Raw genomic sequence first — 22,875 nt, forward strand, 5'->3', positions numbered from 1 at the left:
ATGGGGAGTGTCTCTGCACAGSTATTTTCAGGTCTCTCCAGAGAWGTTAGATTGGGTTCAAGTTCGGGCTYTCGCTGGGCCMCTCAAGCACATCCAGAGACTTGTTTCGAAGCCACTCCTGCATTGTCTTGGCTGTGTTCTTAGGGTCGTTGTCCTGTTGGAAGGTGAACCTCTGGAGCAGGTTTTCATTAAGGATCTCTTGGTACTTTGCTCTGTTCATCTTCGCCTCGATCCTGATTAGTCTCCCAGTCCCTGCCGGTGAAAAACATCCCCACAGCATGATGCTGCCAACACCATGCTTCACGATAGGGATGGTGCCAGGTTTCCTCCAGACGTGACGCTTGGCATTCCAGCCAAAGAGTTCAATATTGGTTTTATCAGACCAGAGAACCTTGTTTGAGAGTCCTTTAGGTGCCTTTGGCGAACTCCAAGCAGGCTGTCATGTGCCTTTTTCTGAGTGGCTTCCGTCTGGCCACTCTACCATAAAGGCCTGATTGGTGGAGTCCTCACCACAGAGGAACACTAGAGCTCTGTCACAGTGACTATCGGGTTCTTGGTGACCTCCCTGACCAAGGCCCTTCTCCCCCGGTTGCTCAGTTTGGCTGGGCGGCCAGCTCTAGGAAGAGTCTTGGGGGTTCAGTGAGGCCACTGTGTTTTTGGGGACCTTCAATGCTGCAGACATTTTTTGGTACCCTTCCCCGAAATCTGTGTCTCGACACAATCCTGTCTCGGACCTCTACAGACAATTCCTTCGAACTCATGGCTTGGTTTTTGCTCTGACATGCACTGTGAACTGTGGAACATTATATAGACAGGTGTGTGCCTTTCCAAATCATGTTCAATCAATTGAATTTACCTCAGGTGGACTCCAATCAAGTTGTCAAAACATCTCAAGGATGATAAATGGAAACAGGATGCACCTGAGCTCAATTCCGAGTCTCATAGCAAAGGTTCTGAATAATATAAATAATGTATTTCAGTTTTTTTTGTAATACATTTGTAAAAATTTCTAAAAACCTGCTTTCGCTTTGTCATTATGTAGGATTGTGTGTAGATTGAGGAGGGAAAACAATAATTTAATCAATGTTAGAATAATGCTGTAACGTAACCAAATGTGGAAAAAGTGAAGGGGTCTGAATACTTTCCAAATGCACTGTATATTTCTCTCTTGCTTCTCCTTCAGTTTGGAAGAAATGTATTTGTTCAAAACTGTTAAACTATTGTCTTTCTCTCTCTCTGAGTCAATTACTCACCACATGTTATACACTGCAGTGCTAACTAGCTGTAGCTTATGCTTTCAGTACTAGATTAATTCTCTGATCGGGTTGACAACATGTCAGCTSTTCTCCAGCTACATCATGTTGCTACCCTACAGAGTGCTGTTGAGGCTAATGTAGACCTTCTTTGGAAAATAGTATGTTTTAATCAATTATTTTGTGACGTGATTATATTTAGTATAGTTTAATCTAAAAAGGATAACTTATTTAATGTTTTACCATTAATATTTTTATGAAATTCACTGAGGAGGATGKTCCTCCCTTCATCCTCTGAGGAGCCTCCACTGCCTCACAAGTAGAGGATTATAGTTTTCGGACTAAAAGTGTGTGCACGCAGGCAGCAGTTTGTGTGAAAATGGAACCAAAATGTCCATTACATATGTTTTCTGGAAAATTCACAGAAATATTGTCCTTTGAAGGATTGTTTGGGACTTTGGGTTTAGCCAGCAAGGCCTCATTTAAGGACGTAGAACTTTTAGTCTGTACATAACATGGAACAGTTCTGGGCAGTAAAGAGTTAGTTTTTCAAAATGCTTTTGCTGCAGCAACGTACATCACAGGGTGAAGCCAAGCGCCAAGTTCATAGCAATCTTCTAACCATAATATACAATAATATGCCCCTGAAAAAGTATATGCCCACTTTCTAATTTTCTCTACTGTTGTATACGTTTGATGCTAACGTTATCAGATCTTCAACCAAATCCTAATATTAGATAAAGGGAACCCGAGTGAACAAATAACACAACAATTACATACCGATTTCATTTATTTCATAAACAAAGTTATGCAACACCTAAATCCCCTGTGTGAAAAAGTAATTGCCCCCTTACACTCAAAAACTRGTTGTGCCACCTTTAGCTTAAAAAATATAGAAAAATCAGAAAGGGGGCAAATACTCATTTGAGTACTCATTTGAATACTCATTTGATTTCATTTGACTCATTTGAGCTTGAAATAAACAAAAATCCCAATAAACACAATGTAACTTTGAAACAATAAAGCCAAACACTTAATGACAAAAGATAAGTTACACACACAAAAAGAGAAGAACACTCACCAGGTTCTCCTTCTCGATGCGCTGCTGCTCGCGCTGCCTGTTGAGGGCGCTGTGGTAGAGGCGGACAGGGGGCGGACCCCCTCCTCCTCCGTTGGACCTCCTCCGGGAGCTACTGGTGGTGCTGGTGCCCCCCGTACTACCCGGTCTCGAGTGGGGCGAGGGGCGCGACAGCTGGCGCAGCAGCCTCTGGTTCTCCCGGTCAATCTGCCGCACCTCGTCGTTGCTAAAGGAGTAATTCTTCCTGTTCCTGCCTCCACTGGGACAGTCGATGGCCAGGCCACTCCCCAGGCGACTGAGGAAGGCTTCAGAGAGAGAGGAGGGAGAGATGACAGAGGAGGAAGCAGCAGATAAACATTTTGTTAGTTAGCTGTCTGATTTGTTACAAATGGAGCATCTGCATGTCAATGAAAATATTTATAAAAACATATGTAAACCGCCACTTTCTCAGATAGCTCCTGTCCTTCTGGACTGACCCCCCCCGCCCGCCCGCACACACACCTCAGCCCCTGCTTCTCCCCACCTCACCTTCTTCTACATCTGGGTTCCAGGAGCCCCCTTCCTCCTCCTGGGGTATGCTGCTGAGGTTACCAGTGGGAGCGCTCCCCTCTGTCCCTCTATGCTGCTGCCGCTGCCTGACACCCACACCCCCAGGCCCCACACCCTCCTCCTCCACCACCACCCTCCCCACTCCCAGGTCCAGGGACTGGGCCGGGCTGACGTCGGGGGTGGACAGTGGGGTCACATCAGTCACGGTGTCCTCCTCTTCTTCAAGGGTGGCGGTGGTGTGAGGCATCTCTCTGGGCGCTGCCGAGCCCAGCCTGGGGGGCCTCCATCTGGGGGAGGAGGGCATGGATGTCTGGTGGGTTGGGAGACCGGGCTTGGGAGAGGGCTCTGGGCATCCGGTATGCACCTGAAGGAAGAATAAGATGCATTCAGGGAGTTGTTTTAAATGTTAAAACGAGATAAATTCTGGATTTTAAGAGTGTCTTAACTCCTGCTGAACAACTGAACAACTGCGACCATAACAGTGCCTACATTTACATTTGAGTCATTTAGCAGATGCTGAAGCCCTTTTCCAGACTGTTATGCAGATTGACATACAGTTAGCAGTGATTCTCAGTACTCCTGTGCCAGTTGAGTACTGCAGGTTTTTGTCCCAGCTTAGTGCCATCACACCTGATTCAACTTATCAACAGATTATGAAAAAAATAAGGCTCAGTGGCAAATTAATGTCCAACTAGTCAGTTACAACTGTGTGGAGTTTGTGACAGCAACTATGTGAGCTTATTATACACACTATGTCCTGGGACTTCTATGATATTCTATATAGAAGACCCCCTTACCTTCCTCATCTTCATTAGTGCAAACCGTAGTGAAACATTTTGCTACAAAAACGTGTTTCTTATTAGGTCCCTCCCCATTTCAGCCCGTTTGGTTCGTAGTGAATTCAACCCAGGTGTTTCACTGCTGAGCTGGGACAAATAGCTGGACCCTGTGCGAATACTCTTAAAATGCATCCTGCTTTCGTCCCTTCCTTGAAGTAACCATTGGGTATGCGTACAAAGCTGGGCAGTACGGCAGCTCTCTCCAGGAGCAGGATTGAGAATGACTAGCCTAAGCCAGTTAGACAAGAACAAGTTATAATCCTACCATGTCCACAGAGTGAGAGGGCTCGGAGGAGCAGCTCTCCCCACTGCTGTAGCTCTCATCCGTCTCCGACTCGGATGAAGTGGAAGACGGGGACAAGCTCCTGTGGCGGAGCTTCCTGACAGGCTTCTTGGGAATGCCGTGTTGTGTCCCAATAGGTCCGGGTATCAACCTTGGGTTAACAAAATATAAAGTCACGAAACAAAGGCTTAGCCATCCAACTGAATGACATGGCACAGTCTAGATAAGAACGCAACCTGGTAAACAGAGGATGCAAATGCTTTGCCTGCATATTGGAACACTATACTGTTGATTTGATKTCTGTAATGCACAGGTGTCAAAATCATTCCACGGATGGCAAGTGTGTGCAGGTTTTCACTCCTGCCTTGTACTTGATCAATTAACCCTATCAGTCCTGAGGCCCCATCTAAAATTGGCTCCATTTCCATTTCCAATCCATTTATCCAACTTTCATATATCTGCATGTCCAGCCCCTAAAATTAGCCCCATAATGAAGTGTTTTACCATTGTAGGACAACCAGGGCTACAAGTAGAACACAAAACAATTTGAAATAAACAGTTGCATTCACGAGTTTTATTTATTGAAAATTTCAATTAAAAAAACAAGTCTCAGAAGCAAATGAATATCCAACTAGTCAGTGACAACTGTGTGGAGTTTGGAGTTTGTGACAGCAACTATGTGACCTTATTACAGTATTATAGACACTATGTCCTGGGATTTCCTATGATCTTCTATGTAGAAGAACCCCTTACCTAACAACTCATGTAACTTGTGAACATCATAAAGCAAAACATGTTACATGTGCATGTTCGTGAGAGTCTCAGAGTAGATATMTTTTAATAGTTTGTAGCTCAAACCATTAGGACTCTACAGACGTTTTTGTAAGACCCGGCCCGGGCTCCTTGAGGATCCACCCTTGTCTCACAAACACTGCTCTAGCTCAGCCTCCGTTGATCACAGACTAATGAGCAAGGCAGTTAACCCCCAACAACAACTGCTCCCCGGGCGCCGATGATGTGGATGTCAACTAAGGCAGCCACCCGCACCTCTCTGATTCAGTATTGGTATCTACGGATGCAGACGAAATAAACACATCCAACGGTCCAACTCAGAAGTCTTTAGCTCAAACAAAACATTTTAAAACGGGGTTATAAGTCCAAAATGCACCAGCAGTTAAAGTTACTGATTAGTTAGGAACTCCGCTCACCTGGTTGTTTAGGTCTTAAATGGACACAAATTGAAAGGAAATAACAAAAACTAGCAGACACTGCCCTCCACGAAATGAGTTTGACACTCCTGCATAATGTTACATGCTTGTTTGCTGCTATCTTGGCCAGGCCTCCTTTGGGAAAGACATTTATAATCTCAATAGTCACTTATAAATAATAAATACATAAAATAATAAATACACGAAGATAAGAAATTTATATGCCTGATTTAAATGTTGAGAAGGAAATATGGGATTTCTAAATAATCAGGAAAATAAATCTTTGAACCTTTGACCCAGTGGCCTCCCTGACTCTTCCTCGCTTTCATCTTGACTCTGATGATAGCCATCTTCATCATCATCGGCGCCTTCTTCCTGCTCCTCTGCCGATGACGCTGTGCGGATGTCGCTGGAGCTCTTGGAGTGGATGCTAGATACCTCCTCTGCACCGCTGCCGTCCTTCACCTCCGAATAGACAGGTAAGTGAATATAGTTTACAACTACTACAGATATTACAACAGACCATGGTTTGACATTTGTTTTACTCAGCTCCCTGGTCATGGAGCAGTTCTCAAGCTTTTGATGGATGTGTTATTGAAATGATTATCACTAAGAACATGAATGATGAGGATTGCATTTGATTTGACTACTGTTTCTTTTAAATCTGTACTGTATTGTATAAATACAATTGGAATTCTAATGGACATTTTTAGGATTAAATCATGTATTTTTTTCAAATAATTATGCTTCCTTGACATTGATTAGGCCTCAATTCCAATGTACCCCACGCCTGGGCAGTTGTATTGAGTGACATAATGCCACCCTGTGGCGTAAAGTAGAATGAGGAAGCCACAGACTTTTAAAATGTTTTCATTTAACCTTTATTTAACTAGGCAAGTCAGTTAGGAACAAATTCTTATTTACAATAACGGCCTCTCTCGGCCAAACCCTAAACCGGATGACGCTGGGCCAATTGTGCGCAGCCCTATGGGACTCCCAATCACGGCTGGTTGTGATACAGCCTGGAATCGAACCATGGTCTGTAGTAATGCTTCTAGCACTGAGATGCAGTGCCTTAGACCGCTGCGCCCCTCGGGAGCCCTGCAACTTGCCTACTACAAGTTATTACTCCTGCATGCTGTTATGCCTGCATGTGCACTGTAAATCGGTTACAGATAGGGTGCATTCTGATTTTATAATAAAGTACTTGTTGCCCTTTCCTTGTGACTTCACCTTTACCCTGGCTAAAGTTGTTGGGAAAAGTCACAATGGAAATGATAAAAGATGACAGTGGTTATTTTCATCAGACTATCCTTGTTCATGCTTTTCTTACAGAACATTCACCAAATAGCGTCACCATTAGCATGCCTACCTCTGATTTATTGGACGATATGCTAGAAGACCTGCTCCTCCTGTCTTCGGCCTCAAAGCCATGACCCTTCTCCTCTGTCCTCGGTTGAAATATTACTCCTGCAGGACTAGGGTCCCTAGTACCACCACCGGACCTCTCTGTACCACTACGCCGCTCTGTCTGTGTAGCCTCCGGCTGGATGTCTGGCTCCTTTCTAGCCTCAGAGCTTATTTCACTCTTTCTTTCACTCTTCCCTTGCTCTTTGCCGATGCTGTCACAATCAGCGTCGCTGTCGAAAAACGAGTGATCCACCTCGCCCTCCAGTTCTTTGGGGCTGTACATAACAGTTGTCTCCCTCAGCACTCTGGTCGAGAACTGGAGAGAGATAAGGGGACATTTAAAAAAAWATATATTCGATACTCTCAGCTGGTTAATACTTCATTTAAATTCGAAACGGTAGCCTGTAGGTGACCCTCCAATCATCAATGATTGACATATTTAATCAAACCAGCATTAGCAATGTTTAGGCTATATGCATTGTATTTGTTGACAAACGGCTTCGTACACACAATCTAGCTACCTACATAATGTCAGCTACAGTAGCTAGCTAACTGTGAAGGAAGTCTAAAAAGCACTTTTACAGTACCCAATGCCAAAGGCATTTAGCTATTTTATTTGACCACAGGACAATGCATCTAGCACTTAATTGCAAGTTTTATTGATCAACGTAAAACATCCACATTTCTAATTGAAGAGCTAGCTAACTCTAGTAAAACAGTTAATAGGTGTACGTTAGCAAGGTGTGGAAGTTCCTTGATATCACTGACGTTAGCTAGTTAACGTTACTGTTAAGATAGCTAGTAGTTAACGTTACCTAGCTAGTAGAAAGACTGACACTTTTACAGTCAGTACCCAAAGTGACGTTACCCAAGGAATTCTGCTTGGGCATTCTGCATTCAGTAATTTATTTGACTACAGGACACTGCATATAACGCTTCAGTGTAGCCTTGATTGATGGGAAAGCTAGTAACGTTAGCTAGCTCAAGTAAAACATCCACATCTCAAATGGAAGTTAGCTAGCTAGCATAAAGACAGACAGTTAACTTTACTGTAACGTTATCAAGTCAGTATCCTACAAAAGACCGAATCACATCGGCTGATCCTATCAAGAAAGCTCTGCTAACGTCAGCCACCTAACCTAGCTAGCTAACGTTAGCTAGCTAGCTACAATAAAGCACACTAGCCATGTTTTTTTTACGACCTTACCTGGCATGCACGCTAAATGTATGACTCAAGACAAATCAGTTGGTTAATTAGCTAGCTTTGTTTTTTAGTCTATGCCGTTATAACCAAGCAGTCTCCATGTAACGTTACTTTAAATGGCATATTGAAAGTAGTTTGCTAACGTTACATGAAACGAAGCTAGACTAAATATGTGTGGGTTGAATAGCTACTGTAACTAAGCAACGTCTTCTTTTAGTGTGGCTTTCCGGAAGACTAGACGCTGTGGGCAGGGTTGCCAGGTTATCAAAATTTCTAGCCCAATGACCCTAAAACTACACCCAAGGCCTGAAACTATCCCAATTGTTTTTGCGCAGCAAGAGAGTACTTGACACATTAAACCCAATAAACTGTTTTTCCATAAATTAATCGAGCAAATTAAGAAGGAATATCTTCTAAGTAACTTGTAATGACGTTATGATCGGGTTTCCATCAAAATAATAAGTATTGCGAGTTAGCTAAAGTAATAAAGGAATTTGAATATGTTGCAAGAGAAAAGATAATTCAATCCAGATCATTTCTATAAATGGATGTCGATTTAACTCTGTCTACTTTTGGCATAAATTTGACAGGACAGTTAGAGTGATGAAAGTTAGACAGAGGATATCGAAATCTCTACCCAAGAAACACTTGGAAGAACTTAAAAAACGAATGTTATGCAATTTTTCGGGAAATTGTGCCTTAATAAGTGCCAGATGTTAAGACTACATACAACCCGTTATAAATGGCCTATTTGCTAGATTGGCTTGTCATTTCTATAGGCATAGGCTACTGACTCAAATCTTGGTTTATGATTGCAATTCAACTTTGCCATTGGTTTGCTTAGCTAAATGCAGGTAGCCTATAGCCCCTGATAGGCCTACATCTAATTTCAGATAGTCTACAGTAGCCTAGGCAAGATGTAGGCAAGATGTAAACTGAACGATTTAGCAATTTGCTTAGTTGAAATTGACATTCTAATTTATTCAACATGAATAGTGAGGTTATTTAGAGGTAAAAATTGCTTGTATTGTCCAATAGCCTGCTGGAATACGCTTCTGGGGATGGGGTCTTAATTTAAATCACAAAAAAAATATTAACAATATGGATATGAACTGAATATGCTTGACAACATCAACCAGTGTTTTATCTGGAGCCTAATCTGACTGACTGTTACTGTCAATCTAATGCATTCTAACAACAGCTGACAATTGCGATAGAGCTGTGACCAATGCTCCCTACAATTTTGGGGGGCACTGAGCAAATTTTAGGTCTTGTGAGCAGAAACTTGAACATTGTGAGAATTTACAGTTTTAGCCACAATAGCCTATTGGCTACTGTCTATCTGAGCATAATGTAGGCCTACCAACAAAACCAATGGAGCAAATCCCATAACATTTTCACATGGAAATAGCTTTTGGTTTCTATGATATAGCCTACAGTAGCCTATATGTGGTGTTCGACGCAGGCCTACATTGCATGAGACTTTTAAAAACGTTTTTACATTATGAAGGGCTTGATATTAATACTTTTTTACTTGGTCTGTAACATGATGTACCAAATAGGCGACTGTAAATTGCATTGTATTGTGTTGTATGATGCAAGAAACCACTTTACAATATAAAATGAATTATTATTAACATACAGAGAATTAGACAATGTAAATTGTTGTAATATTTGTTCTGTCTTTGGAGGATTAAACAGAAATCCCCCATCCGCTTGTTTTAAAAATAGCTATATTTTGGAGATCATTTCATTTTCAAATACCGAAAGTGAGAGGTTGTAATCTGAATAAAGGGAAAAAGGCGCTTTGCAACACAGGGTGACATTCTTACTAATCTGCTAGAGAAACAGTTTGGATTTGAGTATAGCTTTGTATGATGTAAGCCTTTAGTGAGAGGTCTAATGCTTTAATATTTAATACAAATATATTTATTAAAGAACTATTTAATATTTCTGCCCTCCGAATTCATATTCATTAGATAAATAGGCCTGTTTAATTTTGTCTGGCTTGCCATTCCAAGGCTCTGAAAAGCATCCAATTATCTCTGGTCCCGTGCCGTCGCTGGGTCGCGGATACRAAAGGTTCAGGAGGCCCTTAGCACTTCATATCTGGTTTAAAGACTACTGCCATTCTGTTGGCATACCTTTTATAGATAACTATGACACCTTCTGGAAACAGAAGATGCTCTACAGGCATGACAAAGTCCATCCAAATCATCTTGGCTCCTGGACTCTTTCCACACATTTCAAGGCTGCGTTAGAGACAATGACTTATCAATGAAGCAAGCCCTGCTCAGATAATCCCTACTTTTGTGTCGCTGAGTTGTCGTAGTGCTGCAGAAAATGTACATAATCCCAGGAGCATTGGAAGTCCCTTGAATGCCTCTATTGATCCTATAGCAATTGCATGCAGTAAGCATGTGTCTATGAACCAGAGTTATACTGTTAGCACTGAGGTGGTGTGCCCTAGTAGGAAGTTGGCTGTGTGCAGCTCACCCTCCACTATCAGCTCAAACATAAATATCACTGTCATGTCCCCTCTCTCCACTGGGATTATCTGCCTCAAACCCTATTACAGGGGCTGAGTCACTGGTTTACTGGTGCTCTTCCATGCCATCCCTAGGAGGGGTGTGTCACTGACATGATCTTCCTGTCCTGGTTGGCGCCCCCCCTTGAGTTGTGCCGTGGGGGAGATCTTCATGCACTATACTCGGCCTTGTCTCAGGATGGTAAATTGGTGGTTGGAGATATCCCTCTAGTGGTGTGGGGGCTGTGCTTTGGCAAAGTGGGTGGGGTTATATCCTGCCTGTTTGGCCCTGTGCGGGGGTATCGTCGGACGGGGCCGCAGTTTCTCCCGACCCCTCCTGTCTCAGCCTCCAGTATTTATGCTGCAATAGTTTATGTGTCGAGGGGCTAGGGTCAGTCTGTTATATCTGAAGTATTTCTCCTGTCTTATCCGGTGTCCTGTGTGAATTTAAGTATGCTCTCTCCAATTCTCTCTCTATTTTTCTCTCTTTCTTTCTTTCTCTTTGAGGACCATGCCTCAGGACTACCTGGCCTGATGACTCCTTGCTGTTCCCAGTCCACCTGGTCATGCTGCTGCTCCAGTTTCAACTGTTCTGCCTGCGGCTATGGAACCCTGACCTGTTCACTGGACGTGCTACCTGTCCCAGACCTGCTGTTTTCAACTCTCTAGAGACAGCAGGAGCAGTAGAGATACTCTGAATGATCGGCTATGAAAGCCAACTGACATTTACTCCTGAGGTGCTGACCTGTTGCACCTTCTACAACCACTGTGATTATTACACTGCAAAAATTTAAATCTAAGTAAGATTAAATATCTTAAATCAAGGCAATATATGCTTATATTTCTTCTTATCAGCCAGTTTTTATGTTGGAGCATTTAACTTGTTTCAAGCTTTTTTGTCCTTAATTATCTTAATAAGATAATATAACTTGTTACTGAGATTGTATTACTGGTTCTGAGTAATTTAATGCTCGAAACTAGAATTACCAGAATTATAAAGCTGTTTGATCAACACTGACAAGTACAAAACTGCTTTGTCAAAGTCAGAATTTCTTATTTCAAGTATCTTATCCTTTTCATCTCTTCACATATTAAGAACAGATAATGACCAAATGGAATTCACTCTTTTATTGTCAATCTTACACACAGCACAGCAATCATGTAGACAAAATACAGTACACTTTTCATATCTGGGGAACACACTATGAGTAATTTGAACTGTTGTACAATTCTATTACATCCCCAAGATGGTATTTGACATGTACATAAGTTTGGCTCTTGTTGCTAATTCTGTAATAAGAGGTCAAATCAACCAGCTTTTCAGCATCCACTAACTCAGTGGCCTGTGCAAGGTGTGGGACCTCAACTTGATAAGCCATGACGTTTCTATCAAAGCGTATAGTTTGAAATGGTTGATATTCCAAACAATAAAGCCTAGAATCAACAAGAAATATGTTTTTGACCAGTCCAAATTCTGGCATATTACCATTCAGTACTTTGGCAAAGATCATTGTCACGACTTCCGCCGAAGTCGGTCCCTCTCCTTGTTCGGCGGTCGACGGCACCGACCTTCTAGCCATCACTGATCCATTTTCCATTGGTTTTGTCTTGTCTTCCATCACACCTGGTTCCAATCCCATACATTACATGTTGTGTATATAACCCTCTGTTTCCCCTCATGTCCTTGTCGGTGATTGTTTGTTGTATGTATTGGTGCTAGTTATGTTCTGGTGTGCGACGGATTTTGCACCCTCTTATATATATGTTGGTTTCCGGAGTTTTTGAATTTTTATTAAACTGCTCCGTTTATACCAAGTTCACTCTCCTGCGCCTGACTTCCCTGCCACCAGCACGCACCCATTACAATCATGGACTTCTGAGTTATGTATTTATTACAAGCCATTTGACTTATACAGCATGGTTTACTTCATTGAAACCTAGGATGTCCCTCAATTTTCCACGTAAATATTGTAGATCTTTAACCTCTGAWACAGGTCCCATCTCCCTTTCATTTGAAAAAATTGGGTGCATTGAACTGTCAACATTTTGGCAGCTTTTATATATTTTGTTCTGATTGATCAAAGACTTACAAATATTTGTAAAATTGAGCTTGGAAGCACATTGTTTAAAGAAAATGTTTACTGTCACGTTCCTGACCTATTTCTGTTAGTTTGTTGTATGTGTTAGTTGGTCAGGACGTGAGTTTGGGTGGGCATTCTATGTTGTCTGTTTCTATGTTGGTTTAAGGGTTGCCTGGTATGGCTCTCAATTAGAGGCAGGTGTTTGGCGTTCCTCTAATTGAGAGTCATATTTAGGTAGGTTGTTTCACAGTGTTCGTTGTGGGTGGTTGTCTCCTGTTTCAGTGTTTGTCGCACCATACGGGACTGTTCGGTATGTTTGTACATCGTCATTTTTGTGTAGTCTATTTTTCCCTGTTCGTGCGTTCTTCGTGTTTTATTGTAAGTTCGTATGTCTAGGTTTGTCTACACATTCGTTTTGTTATTTTGTTAGTTAATTCAAGTCTAGTTCGTTTTTCTGTCTTAGTTGTTTGTTCGTGTCTTTATTAAATCATGTCATTTCACAAAGCTGCGCCTTGGTTCAATCACTACTACCGTAACAGACTCAGACCGCATACACATATATCTAACCATTGGCCCCAATGACTTTATCTGTGATGGCAAATGTATCATAGAATGCTGTTTAGGTGTAACATTGCGGTCTGGACAAAGCTCCATTCCAATGCTTCAAATTATTTTCAATGAGTAACTTCAACCTAGACACAGTCACAATGGAAAGAACAGGTGCAAATACTATCTGTACAATCTCTATTAGCTCAATTATCAGTTGTATATATGCATTGACTTCCAAACTCTCCAAAACAAATGGTAATATCCTTAGCAGGACAAGCATTTGCCCAGATGACTGTTTTAGTTTACCATCACTTGACGTTAATGTACTAACAGAAATTGGGGATGGCCGATCTCTAACATCTAGAGGGGAATAAGGGAAACCAAGAATAGCAGAATTCACTGAGTCCAGCTCAATCTGTCCTGACACGACAAGATGATTCAAAACACATTTGATTTCCAGTGGGGCTATACCCTCCAGAATGACATGCATAATGTCTTGCGGAGTTTGTTGTATGATATCAAAGGCTGGGAATTCAACTAACTTGCTCCTTCTATTGATCCCATATGTTGTTCTCAGGCTGTTGCGAAGCAAGTCCGTCTGTTTCTATTTCTTCTGACATGCTTCTCCAATGTCCTTTTAGTATATGCATCCTCATTGAAGTGTGACTGCATGTCCTCAAAAGAACACACAGTGTCTGCACTTGTTGTAGGCAAAGCCCACACCCTCTTTGAACCCTGCTAGTTCATGTTGTGCCAGGGTGTCTCCACAGAGAGACCATGGCACCATATATAGTTCTCTGTTAATAGTTAGCATTTTAACCCCACTGTACAATGCATCCATATCTTCCATGATTCTATTCAATATTACATCTACACCAGATTGACGGAGGTCTGCTGATCTAGCCATGGCAAGTAGCCTGATAGCAGCCAGTTTAGACCTGTGTTTTGGATTTATATTTCCTAGGGTGGCGTACACCATTAACAACTTGTTCTTTGATGCAAAGGATCCTAGTGGATTACAAATTTCTATTTCATCCGTGTAAAGAACAATCTGCAATGCCTTTGGTTTCTCTGAAAATAAGGGATGTGATTTTAGAAGAGCACCATCAACAATGTCATGAAAAAAAATTTCCCTGCACATCTGGGTTCCCTTTTCAACCATTGACAAAATCCTTGGGTGTGATAAGAACTGTTCTAGACTTTTGACTAATGGTACATAAATGATTTTATGATCTTTGATGAATGTATTTTGATCCTCCACATTTCATCCTGCATATGGTTCGAGCAATTGGAATTTCCTCTGCGTCCAAACAGCTAAACTGCTACTTAATAACACTGACCTGTCTAAATGTTGTTGCAACACCAGCAAAAGGGTCAATGAAATTGTCAAATATATCCATTGCATCTTTTTCAAGTTGACCTGATGTGCATCCTGAATGCTTCTTTAGCACTGCCTCCATCTGCTTCCTGAGGTTGTCCAATAGTGATGATTGATACTTCTGTACCCCAGCAACAATGTCATTCACGCCTTTCTGAAAATGAGAGAGAGAGGTGGGGAAGTCATCAATCATGGAGGTTGGAACACACCATGTATACCTAAGATATTCAGATTTGCTTATGACATATTCATTAACATAAGGGATCAACAATAGTAAGGTGGATAACCTAGCACTGAGAATGAACTCAACCATCACTGAACCACTACAAAATGCTCTGCATAATGTAACAAACCAAATGCTGTGCTCTGTTCAGAAAGAAGCATCTTACCTGTGAGAGACAATACTTGGCTCTGGCATTTATCACAAAAGCAGTGGCATGTGTTGTCTGATCCTAAAAAAAAAATGGACATTGAATGTAGTATCAGGATACTACATTCAATGTGCATTTTTTTTTTAGGATCATCAAATGTATATTTGATGAAAATACATTTTCATCAAAGATCACATGTCAGGACATGTGCGGGCTGGACATTACTAGTTCATGACAAGTCTAATGTTTGTGATAGGAGAAGTGGTTGCGAAGACTGACTATGAATGCTATTAGTAAATCTAAGTACTTAAAATATGGTCAATTTCAGTAGATTGCCACCAACCGAGTAACTTACTTGTTGCATTGTGACAGCTCCATGTTGGTCAATGCCCCTCTGAGTCAGATGTATGGAGTTGCTTATCAGTGATGAATGTTGTTCTGTGTACCACACATCAAAGAAACAGATTATTATTTGAAATTGTATTTAGTTTCACCAATAGAGCTATTTAAGTGTTTTGTTCCTATTTATCATTGATTATTTTCACATTAACCCAGCTTTAGCCATAAGAGTCATTATCGCTAAAATTATCGAATAGCCTATGGACAGACAGTATGACTTTGGTCCGTGTATCGTCCGTTCATTAAATATTTGTTTTTAAATCCAGAGAACCAAAAAAGAAATGCTAACTAGCTAACGTTACTTACTTGTTCCGGTGGTACTTGGCTTTCCTCCGATAGCTGTTCATCTGGTCGGGTGCAATCAAAACGTTTATGTTGTGAAACTGCAAAATAATATACTTTAGTATTCAATTCACACCGACATACTGTAGCTGTACATTATACATTTGAAGTTGCATGAATACAAAGCACGTGCTAAGGTACCATACATCTGGCATGATGCCAAACCATATAGTTAATTGTTACTCATATTGTAATTGGCTAACTCCTTTCATTACTCTAATAATGTACAACCATCTATGTAGAATAACAAAGCATATTACACTAGAAACAGTAACAACTACAGTATTGTATATTTTACAATTCGTTTGCATGACGCACGAGCAAAGTAATACAGCTGACGGCATACATGAAAGGCATTGCAATTTGTGTGAGTAAATGCAACCAACCAACATTGATATGTAAGCAACTCTATCAATAACAAGATTATCATCACTACCTAAATGCTTGAATCGAATTTACAAATAAATATTTTCCGAGGCTGAAGCGTGACAAGAAATAACTACACTGAAAGACCTAGCGTTGTTTTTAGCTGCTTCTATGCGTGCAAAACGAATTCTCTACTTCGTGTTTGCGTACAGTCTTTAAGTACCAGAAAGTTCCACTAGGGGGCGAATAACACAATGGAACACAATGACAATCCATTTTAACTATTGTAATAAAATAATCTGTTACCTTCTAACAGGATGGCAGCACATTACTAAAAGCAAACGCAAGTAAAACATTCCCACTGCTTTCGATGAAAAGGGCGGAAAGAACTGAAAATGATGTTCACAAGTATTTATAATACGACCAGTAATTTGATTGGAGTAGAGTACAACAGCACTGGGACTTCTAACTATACATGTATCACTCCGATTTACAGGTGTTCTAATAACCGTTAATTACATTAACGATCGTTATCTATCTTAAATTGTAACAAACTTCGCACCGCAAAGATGAACATATTTCCCCAAATAACATTTTAGTTAAATTATGAATGGTCGTCAGGAGAGGACCATAACGTGTAGACCTACACAAAGTAGCAGTAGCAAGCTAATGTGTAGGAAAATGTATATGTGGTGCTTGGCAACAGTCCAGTCCCAGTCCAGTTGTGGAACTATGTGTGTTGGCCGAGCCAAATAAATAATTAAATAAATAAACACATAATCTGTTGTCGTTTATTACTGTTAACTAATAAATTGCGCTTGTAGAACTGTTGTATAAAAGCAATATCACACTCGCGGTCGTGCTGTTATACTGAATATTATTATCTGCGGCCTCATACCTACGACCGAATCACAGCAGTGCACTCCCTCTCGTGTGATATTGCTTAATGGACGTACGTTAATGGACGTACGTTCATCATATTATCTAGCTAAATAAGGGAAGCCTATAACTAAAAAGTAAAAGACGGTCCAAATATTTGAGTCATCTAACAACACCATGAATGAAGATGGAATGGATGACACATATCTAGGCATGGATCATATATCAACCGCAGTATTAAAAGGTAATGTTAATTTGTTTATACCCGTCTACCTTTCTCCTTAGCAAGCTAACATTAGCTTACGTTCATTTGAATTGGAAAGTTGGCAAACCAAGTTAGCATGCTAATTTTAACTAGGTAACGTTGACTGTTAGCAGTTAATAATTGCACGAACGGCCATTCGTTGAAAAAACTAGAACTTTGGTTTGATTGAGAGTGCTTTATTGCCAGAAATAGTGTTGATGAGGTGTAAATGTGCCCTAATGACTGACACCTTCGATTATTTAGCTTTGGCGCTCTTTCTATTGACAATAGAAAATAAATAGAAAGGGCGTCAAAGATGGCGAGCTAAATTATCTATGGTGTCAGTCATTGTCTACAATCTTAGCTAGGCAGGCAAAGATTAACTACCTAAGATTTTCAATATGGGAGACAATTTAGCCTTAACGTTAGTTTCATTAGCTTGCACTATCTTTTGGATTAAAGTAATTGACGTCAACGTTAATGATATACTGGTAGTCTAATTTTGTTAGTTAACATTAGCTAGCTTGGTAAATCATTCCTGCATTAACTGGAAAGGGAAGGCAGTATGCTAATGTCTCATAACCTATATCAACCTGACACTTTGCGTCTATAAACTATGATTTAGTTGCTAATTATTTAACTATTTACCATGTGGTTAAATGTGTTTTTCAGCTGCTAATATAAGCACAGACATGCTGCCCAGCCTCTCTAAGGAGGATTTCTGTGATCTTTCTCGGGCCAGAGCACTTCTTCAGAAGGAGAACCATTTGGAGATTTACTCATGGTGAAAATGAGGTAATGTTAGATTTTGACATTTGGGAGACATTTCATCTAACCATGCAGACAGTGTTTCCTCTTATCAAAGTAGCATTTCCTGGCCATCATTACAATACATGTATCTAAAGATGTAGTTGTTTTGGTGTTTGCTGTTAGGTTGTTGTTACAGTGTGGATGTTTCTTTTTATTTATAAATACCAATTGAATAAATGTATGTCTTGTACAGGGTCAAGAATCAGACCTGTGTAGACCAGGCACCTCTGGGACCTGTGATTTCAGCCCCCCCCCCCCCCCCCCTCTTCCCTCGAAGCAGCATTACCCATGCAGAGCAAGGGGAATAACTACTCCAAGTCTCAGCGCGAGTGAGTTGGAAACGCTATTAGCGCGCACCCCGCTAACTAGCTAGCCATTTCACATCGGTTACACCAGCCTAATCTCGGGAGTTGATAGGCTTGAAGCACAGCGAAGAGCTTCTGGCAAAACGCAGGAAAGTGCTATTTGAATGAATGCTTACGAGCGTGCTGCTGCCTACCACCGCTCAGTCAGACTGCTCTATCAAATCATAGACTTAGTTATAACATAATAACACACAGAAATATGAGCCTTAGGTCATTAATATGGTAGAATCCGGAAACTATCATCTCGAAAACAAGACGTTTATTCTTTCAGTGAAATACGGAACGTTCCGTATTTTATCTAACGGGTGGCATCCATAAGTCTAAATATTCCTGTTACATTGCACAACCTTCAATGTTATGTCATAATTACGTAAAATTCTGGCAAATTAGGCGGCCCAAACTGTTGCATATACACTGAGAGAAGTGACACAATTTCACCTGGTTAATATTGCCTGCTAACCTGGATTTCTTTTAGCTAAATATGCAGGTTTAAAAAATATATACTTCTGTGTATTGATTTTAAGAAAGGCATTGATGTTTATGGTTAGGTACACATTGGAGCAATGATACGCACCACATTGATTATATGCAACGCAGGACAAGCTAGATAAACTAGTAATATCATCAACCGTGTGTAGTTAACTAGTGATTATGATTGATTGATTGTTTTTTATAAGATAAGTTTAATGCTAGCTAGCAACTTAACTTGGCTTCTTACTGCATTCGCGTAACAGGCAGGCTCCTCGTGGAGTGCAATGTAATCAGGTGGTTCGAGCGTTGGACTAGTTAACTGTAAGGTTGCAAGATTGAATCCCCCGAGCTGACAAGGTAAAAATCTGTCGTTCTGCCCCTGAACGAGGCAGTTAACCCACCGTTCCTAGGCCGTCATTGAAAATAAGAATGTGTTCTTAACTGACTTGCCTAGTTAAATAAAGATTAAGTAAAGGTGTAAAAAAAAACGGCCAAATCGGTGTCCAAAAATACCAATTTCCGATTGTTATGAAAACTTGAAAACGGCCCTAATTAATCTGCCATTCCGATTAATCGGTCGACCTCTAGTAACAAGCATGATTTCCGTTAAGAGAGCAGCAGTGGATGACTTCCAGTATCCATGCAGCCGTGAACTCACTGTAATGGCGAAGCGTCTCATAGAGTACTACYCAATGCTGCGGGACAGATCTACAACCAGTGGAGCTGAGTGGGTAAGTCACTACTCAGGTATTCAACACATGTTTCTAAACGCAGCACTGTTGGAACCTGGCAGCCAAAGTGCAAACATCTGACACTCAAAATAGGAGGGATGTGCTTCATCCAGATCAATCAGGGCAACATGTGTCTGCTTGTATCGTTTCATTTCTGGATTCGATTTTGTTTAATGTGATTTATAACACAAACAATTTGTTGTTTTTTAGGAATCTGTGAAGAAGCAGCTTTTGAAAAGGATTCAGAATGTGACAACCCCCAAAAAGAAGTAGGGAGCGACTCCAAGAAAGAGGCCACGAAGCCTTAGATTTCAGAGCAGCCAGGAGATGTCCACTGATGAGACTGATGAATCCACCTCCTCAACCCTGATCTTGGAGAGATCCCCACAATCTAGATGCATCACCCCAGAGGTTGAACAGTTAGGTGGTAAGTACACAAATTTAAATAGTGGATAGTGTTTCTGTATAAATGCAACTTCTACTACTACTACTCTAAATGAGGGACTAGAAACAAAGTGACTGTTTAGTCGTCAGTGTTTCCTGTGGAATGAGAGGTTTGGGGGGGGGGTAGTACCAGCGGAATCACTGGTCTTAATTTCAGTCTACATTTTTAAATGTTAATTGGTCGGGTTTGTTATGTTTTCTGGCATCAGAAACTACTGAGAGCCTACAGAACCAGACCAGACATTATAAAACTCTACAGGAGATGTACAAAACCAAGGCCAGACCCAACCAGAAGGATGTTTCCCAGCTCCTGGACCTTGAATTCCAAGCAAGACGGGCCTTCATCGACTCTGATGCTACTAAGGAGCAGGACAGGCCTACCAAGATACTTCAAGCGTATCCCTGCTTCAGAGAACTGGATCATGTAAGCAAATGTATTAATTTTAAGTAGGCCTATGCTTCTTTAGCCTGGTTAACACTAGACCGAATCTCAAATGAGATGCGGTGTGGGAACTGAGCAGCATGAGAAGCCATAAGCAGAGACGGGGGTAAACTACTTCGTGCAAATGTAAAACAGTGAGCGCGCTAGAATTCGGTCTGGTAGTAACCAGGCTAATGCTTCCTATGCCTCCAGCTAGATAGACAGAGTCTTACACTGTCTGTCTGTCTGTGTCAGGTTATGGATGAACTCCGGCGGATCCTCGATCAAGGGAACTCCCGCTTCATACCTGAACTGAAGACCCGCTGGGGGACCTTTTACAACAAGGCACAGTTTTATGGAGTGTTCAAAAAGGTCATGAAGCCACCGTTGCTGGACAAAGGTAATTACTGGCTCTGTTGACAATGGAGAATTCCATGAACGGATTCATTTTTGTTTAAATAACGCTGCAGTAAATCAAATGAAACCATTTTTGTTTTTAACAGTGAAGCACTCAATCGCCATGATGAAGGATTTACCAGATATGTTCCCATCACCTGTGGCTCCACCAAAGAAGTTAGGACATGCAAGTGAGGCTATGCTTCACATCCTTGAGGTAAGAAATGTGTGCATGTATTAGAATTTATTACTTAACCATAACATACAAAGAGTGTGAATTGTCTTTGTGGTCATATTTGTTTTTCTCTTTGTGTTTGTGTCAGTCTGCAGAAGAGCCCAATACCTTTCTTCAGGCGAGACCACTCTTCAGCCCTGTCGTGCATGTCTGCGAAACCAACTGCGTACTGGCCATTGGAACCATGCCTGTGGTGACCTTCCCAAAAGAGGACATCTATGCCAGCGTGACGTATCTCATGGCGTGTTATTACGCCTTTCACCTCACATATCCCAAGTGCATTGCGACACTCCTCTCTGTGCTGCAGACAGAAGTCCTCTCGGACGCCATCCATGACCGGGACATGACTTCTTCATAGAAAAAGGCTATGATCGAGTGGAAAAAGTTAATTACTGACTAGGGTTGCACRATACAATTTTTTTATTTCCAGTCCCGATAACAGAACTGTGTGTATTGGCTCATCCGAGAACCGATCCGATAACCTTTAATAAATAGGCAGGGCGTTTGTTGTTTATTATAAGAAGGTTTAAAGCACTGTTATGTTTGTTATCTTCCCATTGGTCTTACATTTTCACCTTGACCACCAATGGCCTTTGTTGTTGTTTTTGCATCCTTTGTTCTGCCCATATCAGCCTCTGGATATACTGAGTCCTCAATAAAGAAGTGAAAAGAAATTAGAGCAAGCCAATCTCATTTCTAGAAGTAGTACAAGTACATTTGTCTTGGTCAGGATTACTTATTTTAAGCACAATATGCAATTTTTCTGTAAATTCCTGGGCATATTGCCTTATTTCAAGACGATTGCAATAGCATTGGATTCTAAATTTAAGCACATTTTCCTACATATTGAGAAAATAATTCTTAAATCTTTTCTTTGTATCCAGACAAATGTACTTGTTTTTAGTGTAGCTGTACTTGTTTTAAGATATATTTACTAAACATGTCACGTTCCTGACCTGTTTTCCTTTTTCTTGTATTTATTTAGTTGGTCAGGGCATGAGTTGGGTGGGTTTGTCTATGTGGTATTTTCTGTGTTGGGAGGTTTGTGTCCGGCCATGATTCTCAATCAGAGACAGCTGTCAATCGTTGTTCCTGATTGAGAATCATACTTAGGCAGCCTGGGTTTCACTTGTGTTTTGTGGGTGATTGTCTTCCGTGTAGTCGTTGTGCCACACGGGACTGTTTGTCGGTTTTCTATTTGTTATTTTGTTTCATTATAGTGTTCAGTTCGATGCTAATAAATTATGGACACTAACCACTCCGCGTATTGGTCCGATCCTTCTCGCCTCTCCTCATCCGAGGAGGAGGAATTAGAAAGCCGTGACAAAACATATAGCCTTATTTCTGTCACGATCGCTGTCGTTGTGGAAATGACCGGACCAAGGTGCAGCATGGTGAGTGTACATTTATTTTATTTTGATAAATGTCACCAACAAAACAAAGAACAAAGGAAACGACCGTGAACCTTACTTAGGCTATAATGCCACTTACAAAGACAACTACCCACAAATACAAAAGGAAAAAAGGCTGCCTAAGTATGAATCCCAATCAGAGACAATGATAGGCAGCTGTCTCTGATTGAGAACAATACCCRGCCAAAACATAGAAACAAAGAACATAGAGTTTCCCACCCGTGTCACACCCTGACCAACCAAACAGAATAAAAAGATCTCTACGGTCAGGGTGTGAATTTCAAGATGATGGCACTAGGATTTGCTACATTTTCCTACATATTGAGAAAATGATTCTTAAATCTTTTCTTTGTATCCAGACAAATTACTTGTTTTTAGTCTGAACGCACTAGGTTTAAGATATCTGCGTTCTTTGAGACTAGATAATTTTACTTGTTTAAAACATTTTGGCAAGTTAAACTTTTCCTGTTCTGTTGGCAGATAATTTTGCTTATTTTAAGTAATGTTTCCCTCATTTTATTGCTTTTTTTCTTGTTTTTGAGAGCTGACTTTTTGCAGTGTATTATTTGAACCTGCTGGTCATCTATGAACATTTGAACATCTTGGCCATGTTCTGTTATAGTCTCCACC

At 40.9% G+C, this 22,875-nt stretch overlaps 2 protein-coding genes and 1 long non-coding RNA gene across 7 annotated transcripts in view; 1 reads left to right on the forward strand and 2 right to left on the reverse strand.

Moving 5' to 3' along the window:
• Positions 1-8,047, reverse strand: part of cfap97 (cilia and flagella associated protein 97) — a 30,110-nt gene extending 22,063 nt beyond the window's left edge. For all 3 annotated transcript variants that reach the window (XM_023998352.1, XM_023998351.2, XM_070446296.1), the window contains exons 1-6: positions 7,828-8,047; positions 6,583-6,936; positions 5,500-5,675; positions 3,985-4,153; positions 2,860-3,244; positions 2,335-2,636 (exon numbers count right to left, since the gene is read on the reverse strand). In XM_023998352.1, the coding sequence (XP_023854120.1) occupies positions 2,335-2,636; positions 2,860-3,244; positions 3,985-4,153; positions 5,500-5,675; positions 6,583-6,903 (1,353 nt within the window). In that variant the 5' untranslated portion in view covers positions 6,904-6,936; positions 7,828-8,047. The remainder of the gene's footprint in view (positions 1-2,334; positions 2,637-2,859; positions 3,245-3,984; positions 4,154-5,499; positions 5,676-6,582; positions 6,937-7,827) is intronic.
• Positions 8,048-12,762: 4,715 nt separating this feature from the next.
• On the reverse strand, positions 12,763-16,288 carry LOC111971905 (uncharacterized). The gene is made up of 4 exons (XR_002878336.3): positions 16,144-16,288; positions 15,436-15,512; positions 15,086-15,168; positions 12,763-14,513 (listed from the first exon to the last, which is right to left on the reverse strand). It is a non-coding gene; the product is annotated as an uncharacterized lncRNA (long non-coding RNA).
• A 498-nt stretch (positions 16,289-16,786) lies between these two features.
• On the forward strand, positions 16,787-22,586 carry LOC111971889 (uncharacterized). 3 transcript variants are annotated; one of them, XM_023998676.3, is made up of 7 exons: positions 16,787-16,960; positions 17,633-17,755; positions 19,548-19,764; positions 19,991-20,205; positions 20,458-20,602; positions 20,706-20,815; positions 20,922-22,586. In XM_023998676.3, exons 3-7 carry the CDS (start codon positions 19,665-19,667, stop codon positions 21,189-21,191), a joined length of 840 nt encoding a protein of 279 aa, XP_023854444.1. In that variant the 5' UTR covers positions 16,787-16,960; positions 17,633-17,755; positions 19,548-19,664; the 3' UTR covers positions 21,192-22,586. The 3 variants fall into 3 exon arrangements, with proteins under 3 accessions (XP_023854444.1, XP_070302398.1, XP_023854445.1); XM_070446297.1 differs by lacking the exon at positions 16,787-16,960 and having other exon boundaries at positions 17,293-17,755; XM_023998677.3 differs by lacking the exons at positions 16,787-16,960; positions 17,633-17,755 and adding an exon at positions 19,082-19,337.
• The last annotated feature ends 289 nt before the right edge of the window (positions 22,587-22,875 follow it).

Source organism: Salvelinus sp. IW2-2015, linkage group LG13 (assembly GCF_002910315.2).
Source record: "Salvelinus sp. IW2-2015 linkage group LG13, ASM291031v2, whole genome shotgun sequence".
Classification (NCBI taxonomy): Eukaryota; Metazoa; Chordata; class Actinopteri; order Salmoniformes; family Salmonidae; genus Salvelinus; species Salvelinus sp. IW2-2015.

Bases quoted from the DNA above. Each gene is read 5' to 3' on its own strand.
- LOC111971889 (XM_023998676.3), top strand. From the start codon at position 19,665: ATGTCCACTGATGAGACTGATGAATCCACCTCCTCAACCCTGATCTTG. The intron at 20,206-20,457 runs GTAAGCAAATGT...TGTCTGTGTCAG, and splicing joins GCTTCAGAGAACTGGATCAT to GTTATGGATGAACTCCGGCG. The intron at 20,603-20,705 runs GTAATTACTGGC...TGTTTTTAACAG, and splicing joins GCCACCGTTGCTGGACAAAG to TGAAGCACTCAATCGCCATG.